The sequence below is a fragment of the Balaenoptera borealis genome, assembly GCF_965194805.1.
Source record: "Balaenoptera borealis genome assembly, chromosome: 1".
Taxonomy (NCBI): Eukaryota; Metazoa; Chordata; class Mammalia; order Artiodactyla; family Balaenopteridae; genus Balaenoptera; species Balaenoptera borealis.
The window spans coordinates 113636971-113650004 of NC_138860.1; the positions used below are offsets into that span (position 1 = coordinate 113636971).

The 13034-nt window shown below is 34.8% G+C and overlaps 1 protein-coding gene across 1 annotated transcript in view; it reads right to left on the reverse strand.

Moving 5' to 3' along the window:
* BRDT (bromodomain testis associated) overlaps positions 1 to 13034 on the reverse strand; it is a 71704-nt gene that overhangs the window by 35364 nt on the left and 23306 nt on the right. Inside the window, exons 8-11 of the mRNA XM_082386893.1 lie at positions 12763 to 12951; positions 11984 to 12150; positions 11411 to 11907; positions 10842 to 10985 (exon numbers count right to left, since the gene is read on the reverse strand). Of these exons, the coding sequence (XP_082243019.1) occupies positions 10842 to 10985; positions 11411 to 11907; positions 11984 to 12150; positions 12763 to 12951 (997 nt within the window). The remainder of the gene's footprint in view (positions 1 to 10841; positions 10986 to 11410; positions 11908 to 11983; positions 12151 to 12762; positions 12952 to 13034) is intronic.

The following is a 13034-nucleotide window of genomic DNA, read 5'->3' on the forward strand; positions in this document are numbered from 1 at the left end:
GAAAGCTTTCATTTCAAACTAAGCAAAAATTTTAATCACAGAATCAAGAAAAAGAGAGAGATCTGGCATCAAATATTTGATTGAAAGGTTTGTTAATAACCATCACCTATCAAAGCACTGAGATCAATGCTCCAGAGACACCAAATATTATCAGCAAGCCAGTACTGACTAAAAAATTTGATAAATTGAATATGAATATAATACCATACATAATGTAAAACCAGAATGTAATGCCATTACAGCAGAAAAAATTACTGAAGATTTTTAAATTAGAAAAACAAATCACACTTCTGTTGTATAGGACAGGGTACAGAAAAGTGACTGGAAGTCATTACCTCATTTTATAGGAAAGAAAGTATGTCCAGAGATGTTGAATGATTTGCCCAAGCTTATTGCCTAATGTTCTATTGATAAAAATCAAGCACTTTGAACGAAAAGAATCTGCTCCCTTTAAAGAATGTTTTGGTATTTTGATTTAAGTGTGTGGTGCTTATATAATATAGAAGAACAAACCGATTATAAGTTGCCTCTTCCTTTTACCAAAGTAATTTTAACTAGAGCTTAGAAAGTGGAAACAAACAAACAAACAAAAAAAACACCTAGACTGATGATTCTCAAACACTGCAAGCACATCAGTCACATGGGATACATTGTTTTGTTTTTGTTGTTTTTTTTTTGGCGACGCCACATGGGACCTTAGTTCCCTGACCAGGGATCGAACATGGGCCTCCTGCATTGGAAGCGTGGAGTCTTAACCACTGGACTGCCAGGTTAAGTCCACACATGGGATACTTTGAACACTACATTTACCTGGCCCCACTCTCCATTCATTCAGATTTGGACACTATTTTTTAAAGTTTTACAGGTGATTCTAATGTACTGCCAAGGTTGAGAAACACTATTCTAGACAGCCTGTTTATTCAGTAAGACCCAGTTTGAACAGAAAAATTTTAAATGCACATGACAAAGTTTATCCTTATTTCTAAGACTTGTGGCTGAAGTACAGACCTCAATATATGCAAGTTTTTAATCAAGCCCAAGTCCTTGAATTTATCCTTCTGGGGCTTTAAAAACACTCTAATTGATGAGAAACTAATGAAAGTTTAAAATATTTAAATGATGAGTACTAATCATTTCTCTTAAACTTTCTAGCTTGAAAGATGAAAAGTACTCCAAACTGTCATTTCATACTTCCTACATTTACTAAACCATTCTCCCCCTTAAAAGGTAAAATAAAATCTAAACATCTAAACAAATAAAATCTAAAATCTAATCTTGAACAAAGTTTGTCCTTTTTCCCTTGCATAAAAAAAAAAAAAGCATCATTGTCACTTCTACAGAAGATGTGGGTTGTAGTACTAAAGAGAAACAGTTATTTTACTCCTACTTTTAAGTCACCATAATTAAGAAAGTTAAAAAAAAAAGGAACAATTGTTACTTAAAGAATTTCATAAATTTCACTTTCAGAACATTACACTGAAGCCAATAAAAGCAAAAAGTCCAAAATATGAAGAGACAAATTCACTTTGTCTTAACCAGGTAAAGAATTGATGCCATAACCCTTCAATTTCTTTGTGTATAACTGTTTTAAGAATTGAAATGATAATCATTCCTGAAAAATATTCTATTCCACACTAATCAAGTATCTGAGCTAACATTTAGACAGTTCCTGAAGTTATTTCCTACAAGGATAGAATCAAAAAAGCACTATTACCTATGAGCTGCTCCATTTGATGGTTTCTCAGTAATATTATTAAATCTGTTAATAATATTCCTCCCTATTATATCACTCAAGATAGCCAACCTTGTTGAGCATTAGAAAACTCTCAATTGCTTGTGTGTACATTCTAGCACAGCCTAGTTAACATAGGATATATGTATCTGGAATTCATTTTATTGTCAAGCCTCATTTATATCTTTGATCTGGCATTTAATGATATTTTGGGTTATGAAAAACAGTTTAGAAAGGTTTTAAATTTATACCAATGTTTAATCATTGTCCTTTTTTTTTTTCCTTTACCTGAGAGAGGGCCCTTATCAGAGATGGATTGGAAAAGGGTTTAAGGAATTAAATAAGATAGAAAGTCACAGAATAATGGTGTTCTTCATTTATTTTATTATTATTACTTTTTAATCACTCATCAATTTTATACACATCAGTGTATACATGTCAATCCCAATCGCCCAATTCAGCACACCACCATCCCCACCCCACCGTGGTTTTCCCCCCGTGGTGTCCATACGTTTGTTCTCTACATCTGTGTGTTGACTTCTGCCCTGCAAACCGGTTCATCTGTACCATTTTTCTAGGTTCCACATACATGCGTTAATATACGATATTTGTTTTTCTCTTTCTGACTTGCTTCACTCTGTATAACAGTCTCTAGGTCCATCCACATCTCAAGAAATGACTCAATTTCGTTTCTTTTTATGGCTGAGTAATATTTCATTGTATATATGTACCACATCTTCTTTATCCATTCGTCTGTCGATGGGCATTTAGGTTGCTTCCATGACCTGGCTATTGTAAATAGTGCTGCAATGAACATTGGGGTGCCTGTGTCTTTTTGCATTACGGTTTTCTCTGGGTATATGCCCAGTAGTGGGATTGCTGGATCATATGGTAATTCTATTTTTAGTTTTTTAAGGAACCTCCATATTGTTCTCCATAGTGGCTGTATCAATTTACATTCCCACCAACAGCGCAAGAGGGTTCCCTTTTCTCCACACCCTCTCCAGCATTTGTTGTTTGAACATTTTCTGATGATGCCCATTCTAACTGGTGTGAGGCGATACCTCATTGTAGTTTTGATTTGCATTTCTCTAATAATTAGTGATGTTGAGCATCTTTTCATGTGCTTGTTGGCCATCTGTATGTCTTCTCTGGAGAAATGTCTATTTAGGTCTTCAGCCCATTTTTGGATTGGCTTGTTTGTTTCTTTAATATTGAGCTGCATGAGCTGTTCATAGATTTTGGAGATTAATCCTTTGTTGACTCGTTTGCAAATATTTTCTCCCATTCTGAGGGTCGTCTTTTCGTCTTGTTTTTGGTTTCCTTTGCTGTGCAAAAGCTTTGAAGTTTCATTAGGTCCCATTTGTTTATTTTTGTTTTTATTTCCATTTCTCTAGGAGGTGGATCAAAAAAGATCTTGCTGTGATTTATGTCAAAGAGTGTTCTTCCTATGTTTTCCTCTAGGAGTTTTATAGTGTCCAGTCTTACGTTTAGGTCTCGAATCCATTTTGAGTTTATTTTTGTGTATGGTGTTAGGGACTGTTCTAATTTCATTCTTTTACATGTAGCTGTCCAGTTTTCCCAGCACCACTTATTGAAGAGACTGTCTTTTCTCCATTGTATATCCTTGCCTCCTTTGTCATAGATTAGTTGACCATAGATGCATGGGTTTATCTCTGGGCTTTCTATCTTGTTCCATTGATCTATGTTTCTGTTTTTGTGCCAGTACCATATTGTCTTGATTACTGTAGCTTTGTAGTATAGTCTGAAGTCAGGGAGTCTGATTCCTCCAGCTCCGTTTTTTTCCCTCAAGACTGCTTTGGCTATTCAGGGTCTTTTGTGTCTCCATACAAATTTTAAGATTTTTTTGTCCTAGTTCCATAAAAATTGCCATTGGTAATTTGATAGGAATTGCATTGAATCTGTAGATTGCTTTGGGTAGTATAGTCATTTTCACAATATTGATTCTTCCAATCCAAGAACATGGATATCTCTCCATCTGTTTGTATCATCTTTAATTTCTTTCATCAGTGTCTTATAGTTTTCTGCATACAGGTCTTTTGTCTCCCTAGGTAGGTTTATTCCTAGGTATTTTATTCTTTTTGTTGCTATGGTAAATGGGAGTGTTTCCTTAATTTCTTTCAGATTTTTCATCATTAGTGTATAGGAATGCAAGAGATTTCTGTGCATTAATTTTGTATCCTGCAACTTTACCAAATTCATTGATTTGCTCTAGTAGTTTTCTGGTGGCATTTTTAGGATTCTCTATGTATAGTATCATGTCATCTGCAAACAGTGACAGTTTTACTTCTTCTTTTCCAATTTGTATTTCTTTTATTTCTTTTTCTTCTCTGATTGCCGTGGCTAGGACTTCCAAAACTATGTTGAATAATAGTGGTGAGAGTGGACATCTTTGTCTCGTTCCTGATGTTAGAGGAAATGCTTTCAGTTTTTCACCATTGAGAATGATGTTTGCTGTGGGTTTGTCATATATGGCCTTTATTATGTTGAGATAGGTTCCCTCTATGCCCACTTTCTGGAGTTTTTATCATAAATGGGTGTTGAATTTTGTCAAAAGCTTTTTCTGCATCTATTGAGATGATCACCTGGTTTTTATTCTTCAATTTATCAGTATGGTGTATCACATTGATTGATTTGCATATATTGAAGAATCCTTGCATCCCTGGGATAAATCCCACTTGATCGTGGTGTATGATCCTTTTAATGTGTTGTTGGATTCTGTTTGCTAGTATTTTGTTGAGGATTTTTGCATCTCTATTCATCAGTGATATTAGTCTGTAATTTTCTTTTTTTGTAGTATCTTTGTCCGGTTTTGGTATCAGGGTGATGGTGGCCTCATAGAATGAGTTTGGGGGCGTTCCTTCCTCCGTAATTTTTTGGAAGAGTTTGAGAAGGATGGGTGTTAGCTCTTCTCTAAATGTTTGATAGAATTCACCTTTGAAGCCATCTGGTCCTGGACTTTTTGTTTGTTGGAAGATTTTTAATCCCAGTTTCAATTTCATTACTTGTGATTGGTCTGTTCATATTTTCTGTTTCTTCCTGGTTCAGTCTTGGAAGGTTATACCTTTCTAAGAATTTGTCCATTTCTTCCAGGTTGTTCATTTTATTGGCATAGAGTTGCTTGTAGTAGTCTCGTAGGATGCTTTGTATTTCTGTGGTGTCTGTTGTAACTTCTCCTTTTTCATTTCTAATATTATTGATTTGAGTACTCTCCCTCTTTTTCTTGATGAGTCTGGTTAATGGCTTATCAATTTTGTTTATCTTCTCAAAGAACCAGCTTTTAGTTTTATTGATCTTTGCTATTGTTTTGTTTCTATTTCATTTATTTCTGCTCTGATCTTTATGATTTCTTTCCTTCTGCTAACTTTGGGTTTTGTTTGTTCTTCTTTCTCTAGTTCCTTTAGGTATAAGGTTAGATTGTTTTCTTGAGATTTTTCTTGTTTCTTGAGGTAGGCTTGTTTTGCTATAAACTTCCCTCTTAGAACTGCTTTTGCTGCATCCCATAGGTTTTGGATCGTCGTGTTTTCATTGTCATTTGTCTCTAGGTATTTTTTGATTTCCTCTTTGATTTCTTCAGTGATCTCTTGGTTATTTAGTAACGTACTGTTTAGCCTCCATGTGTTTGTGCTTTTCACGTTTTTTTCCCTGCAATTCATTTCTAATCTCATAGTATTGTGGTCAGAAAAGATGCTTGATATGATTTCAATTTTCTTAAATTTACTGAGGCTTGATTTGTGACTCAAGATGTGATCTATCCTGGAGAATGTTCCGTGTGCACTTGAGAAGAAAGTGTAATCTGCTGTTTTTGGATGGAATGTCCTATAAATATCAGTTAAATCTATCTGGTCTATTGTGTCATCTAAAGCTTCTGTTTCCTTATTTATTTTCATTTTGGATGATCTGTCCATTGGTGTAAGTGAGGTGTTAAAGTCCCCCACTATTATTGTGTTACTGTCGATTTCCTCTTTTATAGCTGTTAGCCATTGCCTTATGTATTGAGGTGCTCCTATGTTGGGTGCATATATAATTGTTATATCTTCTTCTTGGATTGATCCCTTGATCATTATGTAGTGTCCTTCCTTGTCTCTTGTAACATTCTTTATTTTAAAGTCTATTTTATCTGATATGAGTATAGCTACTCCAGCTTTCTTTTGATTTCCATTTGGATGGAATATCTTTTTCCATCCCCTCACTTTCAGTCTGTATGTGTCCCTAGGTCTGAAGTGGGTCTCTTGTAGACAGCATATAGATGGGTCTTGTTTTTGTATCCATTCAGCAAGCCTGTATCTTTTGGTTGGAGCATTTAATCCGTTCACGTTTAAGGTAATTATCGATATGTATGTTCCTATGACCATTTTCTTAATTGTTTTGGGTTTGTTTTTGTAGGTCCTTTTCTTCTCTTGTGTTTCCCACTTAGAGAACTTCCTTTAGCATTTGCTGTAGAGCTGGTTTGGTGGTGCTGAATTCTCTTAGCTTTTGCTTGTCTGTAAAGGTTTTGATTTCTCCATCAAATCTAAATGAGATCCTTGCCGGGTAGAGTAATCTTGGTTGTAGGTTCTTCCCTTTCATCACTTTAAGTATATCATGCCACTCCCTTCTGGCTTGTAGAGTTTCTGCTGAGAAATCAGCTGTTAACCTTATGGGAGTTCCCTTGTATGTTATTTGTTGTTTTTCCCTTGCTGCTTTCAATAATTTTTCTTTTTCTTTAATTTTTGCCAATTTGATTACTATGTGTCTCGGTGTGTTTCTCCTTGGGTTTATCCTGTATGGGACTCTCTGCGCTTCCTGGACTTGGGTGGCTATTTCCTTTCCCCTGTTAGGGAAGTTTTCGACTATATCTCTTCAAATATTTTCTCTGGTCCTTTCTCTCTCTCTTCTCCTTCTGGGACCCCTATAATGCGAATGTTGTTGTGTTTAATGTTGTCCCAGAGGTCTCTTAGGCTGTCTTCATTTCTTTTCATTCTTTTTTCTTTTGTCTGTTCCACAGCAGTGAATTCCACCATTCTGTCTTCCAGGTCACTTATCCGTTCTTCTGCCTCAGTTATTCTGCTATTGATTCCTTCTAGTGTAGTTTTCATTTCAGTTATTGTATTGTTCATCTCTGTTTGTTCTTTAATTCTTCTAGGTCTTTGTTAATCATTTCTTGCATCTTCTCGATCTTTGCCTCCATTCTTATTCCGAGGTCCTGGATCATCTTCACTATCATTATTCTGAATTCTTTTTCTGGAAGGTTGCCTGTCTCCACTTCATTTAGTTGTTTTTCTGGGGTTTTATCTTGTTCTTTCATCTGGTATATAGCCCTCTGCCTTTTCATCTTGTCTATCTTTCTGTGAATGTGGTTTTTGTTCCACAGGCTGCAGGACTGTAGTTTATCTTGCTTCTGCTGTCTGCCCTCTGGTGGTTGAGGCTATCTAAGAGGCTTGATGGGAGGCTCTGGCGGTGGGTAGAGCTGACTGTTCTGTTTTTTAGATAGGATTTTATTTTATTTATTTATCTATCTATTTATTTATTTATTTATTCGGCTGCGCCTCACGGCTTGTGGGATCTTAGTTCCCCAACCAGGGGTCGAACCCAGGCCCTTGGCAGTGAAAACGCAGAGGTCTAACCACTGGACTGCCAGGGAATTCCCAATCATTGTTCTTGACTTCTTGGCACGTGACAATATGCATATGCCAATGTAACTCAAGAAGATAATTTAAACGGCAAAATCGAATCACATTGAAATTTGCAATTAAGTACTGCTTCTAGCCCACAGATTTCTTGCTTATATTTTTCAAAGACTTGAGATTTCATTACAAGTCTATCTTGGAACTGATTTAGTATCTTGTTTGAAATTATAACTAAAGAAATTTTAAAATAAATCTTTCCTTGGAACTTACTCCCCTGCCATTTAATTAATCCCAATTAATGAAGCAGAATTACTCCATATTTTTCAAACATGCATAAAATAAGGTTTAAGATTACATAGAACATAATAATTAATGTGTAAACAGCTCTAACACTATTTATAACATTTAAATGTTTTTCACAGATGTCACCCTTAAAACACTTCAACATACCTAAACAGAATAATATTGCAGTAAAGAGAGCAACTCATAATACAAGAAAACTACAGAAGAACCTTAAGAGTCAATACTATTAAAGAATTTTCAAAAGTTAATTTAGAGAGCTGTCCTTGATAACAGAAATTATAAAAGATTGTGACTTGGTTAAGAAAACTGCATACAGTCTCAAGTTGCTATAAAAATCCAGGAAGATAGGTATTAAAAAATAGATTAAGAAAAAATTACTCAAGATCAATATCCTTCTATCAGAAAAGAATTTCTCACAGAAGCTTTCAGAAAAGATTCCACTATTAAAATTTTGGGGAAATGAAATTATATGCATATGTCCTATTTTGAATAATCAAAACTCGTATTTAACCAGAGTTCTGGGCTTCCCTGGTGGCGCAGTGGTTAAGAATCTGCCTGCTAATGCAGGGGACACGGGTTAGAGCCCTGGTCTGGGAAGATCCCATATGCCGTGGGGAAACTAGGCCCGTGAGCCACAACTACTGAGCCTGTGCGTCTGGAGCCTGTGCTCTGCAACAAGAGAGGCCGCGATAGTGAAGAGGCCTGCGCACCGCGATGAAGAGTGGCCCCCGCTTGCCGCAACTAGAGGAAGCCCTCGCACAGAAACGAAGACCCAACACAGCCAAAAATAAATATAATAAATAAATAAATAAATAAAAGATGACTATAAAAAAAAACCAAAACAAAACCAGAGTTCTGATAATCAAGATATTCCTATTTTAAGTTTCAGCTCTTGACAAATGGTAATAAATTTTAAAGTTACAAAATCTTATTTACATTTTCAGTTAATTTTTACTTATATAACATAAAGTTTTTGCTAATATATCTAATTTTCACAAATTATATTTTCTCCACCGCCCCATTTCCCCTCACCCTGAAACTTAGACTTGGGATTTGTCATCTGCTTCTTGAAAACGTCATGTGCATAATTAAGAATGGTAGATGCTTTGCTTATTTTTACAATTAGTATAGCTATTGATATAGTCTGAATTAATTATTTTTCACAATTTACAGTCCTTCTACTTATAGTTTTTGTTGTTCTCAGGAAAGTTAAAAAAATGCTGTTAGCTTACACACTAGAAATCAAGAGCCTTACAAGTATTTTAAAGGGTACAACTGAAGTTAACAGGAGAAAAGGTCCTATTGCTTCATTTACTAATTTATTTTATTAAGCAAAGAGATAATTGTTCTTTCCCTGTTAAGGTAAGCATTGCATTTGCAACTCCTAACCTACATATACAGTGTTTTTCCAATGAAGTACACAGTTGGTTCATAAAACAATGAAAATTTCAAAGATAAGTGATAACTCATACTATGCTATCATATTAGTAGACAAACTGACCTTAGTGTCACAAACCTATACATTATCCATAGAGTAGATTGAAATATAAAAATTTGCGACCTTGATTTTAACAGTCTTTTTAAAAACATCCCCAGTTACTTGGAAAAGATGACATCAAACAAGAATAAAATAAAATAAAATAGTCATGAAATAAAAATTAAATAGTGTTTTAAAATCAGAATTCTGAGACTGAGTTATTCTGCTAGAAAGTTAGGAAAACATAATATATATTACACTATTTTAAGAACACAATAGATGAAAAACATTCTTTCCTTCAAGCAACATATTGGAAGATTCTATTAGAAACTGATAATTCAAATTAAAATTAAGGTACTTCATTGAAGCACTCTGAGGTACTTTTCTGCTAATACTCAAGGTATTTATTGATCAGTAGTCAATATATAATTAGATAATTTAATAAGAGTTTTATTCTACAAATAAAAGACAAAGTGCTCTAACTTATTAGGCCATAAATTCTTTATTAGATGAAATTACAAATGCTAGTCACAATTTAAAATACTAAATGCAACTTAGAGTTTTTTCAGTACTTTTTTATGCTTAAAAAGTCAACTATAAGAAAATAATGTATAATCTGAGTCCTAAATTAATTTTAAAATCTTCTAGTGTGACAAATTTCAACAAAAGTACAACTTCTGTTTATTCTGACAAAAATGTTTACCACTATATACTTCAGAAATGTAAAAACAAAATGCAGACATCAGCACCACAAATTAAAGAGAACCAAAAGTGAAACAATGTACTGCAAGGCAGCAGACCCTTACTACCTGACTGAAATAAGAGGGATATTCTTACAAATGGTAAGAATTCCTAATGTGACAATATTCTGTGTGGGATGTTTTAAAGAGAGCTGAATTTCATGACAAACAAGAAATGTCTCATTTAAAATAAAGCAAAATTTTAGGCCCGGAAGTGCCCTGTATTTGAATGTGCCTTTTGGTGAACAATGATGGAATGCCTCTGCCAAGTCTGCATCCTGGGGCAGCGATTACCTGTCAACTACACAATCATCCGTGAAAGAGTACAAAGGAAACACGAATGCCTTAAGCTTGATATAGTTGATGATAAACTATATAAGGTAACATGGTACTTTAGCATAACTGAGAATCTGAATTTAAAGTACATTTTTCTATAAATGGACGATAATCTACAGTGAAGAAAACACTTAAGTGAAAAAAATCTGCTTTACACGTTTTCTGGGATGACTGGTTTCTTAATTCAAAATGATTATTCAATTCAGAATACATTGTCACAACAGAGCACACTTTGCAACACTACAGTGATTTGATATATCAGAGAATAAAGTGAAAGGTGTCCTCAAATAATCTTTTATTAAAAGAAGTGAAGATCAGCATTTTATTCTGTGATATTTTTTGGTATTAGGATCTGATATTATGTATCAGACTATCCCACCTTTAGTAAATTATTTTCAACATTACAAGCCTGTAAGTCACATATGTATAATATGAAGTTTCACTTTACACAGTATCTCTTTTAAGGAAAATAGTTCAGATTGTCAACATGCAATTAAATAATAAGTGTGCCATCCAAACCATAGATTCTGGGTAAGTAACAAACATTTCTTCAAACGATAAGTCCAATATTACAAGAAAAATATCTTCCCACAAGCAGAGGTATACTTAAGGGGACAGCTAACCTGATTCGGAATCACTGCTGTCTGAAGAACTTGAATCACTGCTACTACTTTCAGACTCTGATGAGCTACTGCTGCTGCTACTGCTGCTGCTTTCACTCAGTCGGGAACCACTTCCAATGGCCTTGGATGATTGAGTTTTCTCAGCTACAAAATATGAAAAGACATTAAAAATGGCAGACATTAGGCACTTCCCTGCTGGTGCAGTGGTTAGGAATCCACCTGCCAGTGCAGGGGACATGGGTTTGAGTCCTGGTCTGGGAAGATCCCACACGCCGTGAAGCACCTAAGCCTGCGTGCCACAACTACTGAGCCTGTGCTCTAGAGCCCGTGAGCCACAACTTCTGAAGCCCATGCACCTAGAGCCCGTGCTCTGCAACAAGAGAAGCCACCGCAATGAGAAGCGAACGCACCGCAACGAAGAGTAGCCCCCACTCGCCGCAACTAGAGAAAGCCTGTGTGCAGCAACAAAGACCCAATGCAGCCAAAAATAAATAAATAAATAAATGTATTTTTTAAAAAAATAGCAGACATTAAATAGTTACAGGAACATTTTAAAAACCGCTACCTACGTTTTGTTTGATGTTTTCTAGAATTTAACTGATTATTGATATCCTGTAACTGCTTTTCCAATTCTTGTTTTTTCTGTGAATGAAGTTCTTCTTTGGACTTCATTATTCTCTTACCTGGGTGATTTAGGAGAAAAAAAAAAGAGTGAGTACAACCAAAAACTAACACAAATACCAGACTGATTTCTACTAATATAAAGAAATACATACCATGAAATTTTAGTGGTCTTTTTCTTAGACATGCAGCAACATATTTTTCCAGTTCTCTCAGTGTTGATGCTTTCAGTGTTTCAAAGTCTATCTCTATCTCATCAGGGTTGGAATTTCTCAGTGAAGGCTCTCTGGACTGTATTATATGAAGGACTCGCCCAAGTTTATCTCCAGGGAGTTTGTTTATATCCAAGCTTAACTGTCTTTTCTCATCATAGTTCATAGGTTTAGCCTTATCTTTATCTTCAGATTTCACAGTGAAGACCTGTTGTTTCCCCTTCTTTGGCTGACTGTAACAAAAGTTAAATTTAATCAAATGTATTTTAGATAATGTTATTTTAATAAGGCATCATTAAAGATACTTACTTGCACTTGGACTTTTCCTTTATTTGCTTAAACTTTTTCCTTGGATTTTCATCTCTGTTATCAATCTTTTCTTTTTTCTTTTCCCTTTTAGACTTCTCATTCTTTCTCTTTAGCTTATTGAAAGGTACTTGGGACAGAACCTGTAGCTGTTGATGAACAGCTTTAAGCTGATAAAGGAAAAATTCTTTAAACATTCATGGCTCTAAATAATTAAAGACAGTAGAAAAAAATGAAGGCACTCAAAAGTCAACAGTATCCTTTGTGAAATTCATTTCCTTCAGGTTGATATTTCATTTCACAAATTCATTATTTTGAAAGGCGTATGTTAAATTTCAAAGACTACCATGTACTCAACCCATAAACTTAAATATTCATCTAAAAACAGACCAAGAATCATTAATTTTTCCAGGCAGTCTTAAGTCTTAAATCATTGATTTTTCAGGATTGAGCTCAAAGCAGGTTAACGTTTTATCACAAAAGGTAACAAATGTTAAATAAAGATCTCATCCATAAACTATCCAGGTTATGTCATATAAATTGTTTCAATGAGAATCAACTCATTGTGATTAGGAATATAAATAACAGAATTTTAAGATGTATAGACTTTTGAGTAGGAAAAGACTATTAAACATAAAAAATGTGCCAATAAGTAAGTAAAGTCACAGTTAATATGTGATCTAAATATAACAGCTTTTAATCTACAAATAGGATTTTATAATAGATCAGCAGCAGCAGCAACTCAAAGAATATAAAAACTTTGTATCAATATAAACTACCACCTGCTCCTGAAGCTTTTCAAGACTCTGAGCTTGTTCATCTTCAGAATCACCAGAATAGTTATCTGCAGAGGAAGCTTCACTACTCCTTTCTCTACCAAGGGTTTCTGTGGTATCTGTTTTGATGTAACATACAGGCATACTCTCAACAGGTTCATCTGGGATCTTTGCAAAGTGCATTTCGAAAACCTCCTATAATGGAAAATCAGACTGTTAAGGTCTTCTGCGTTTCTGATTTAATGCAGCAATAACACCTTTTAAGAAAAGGTACATTA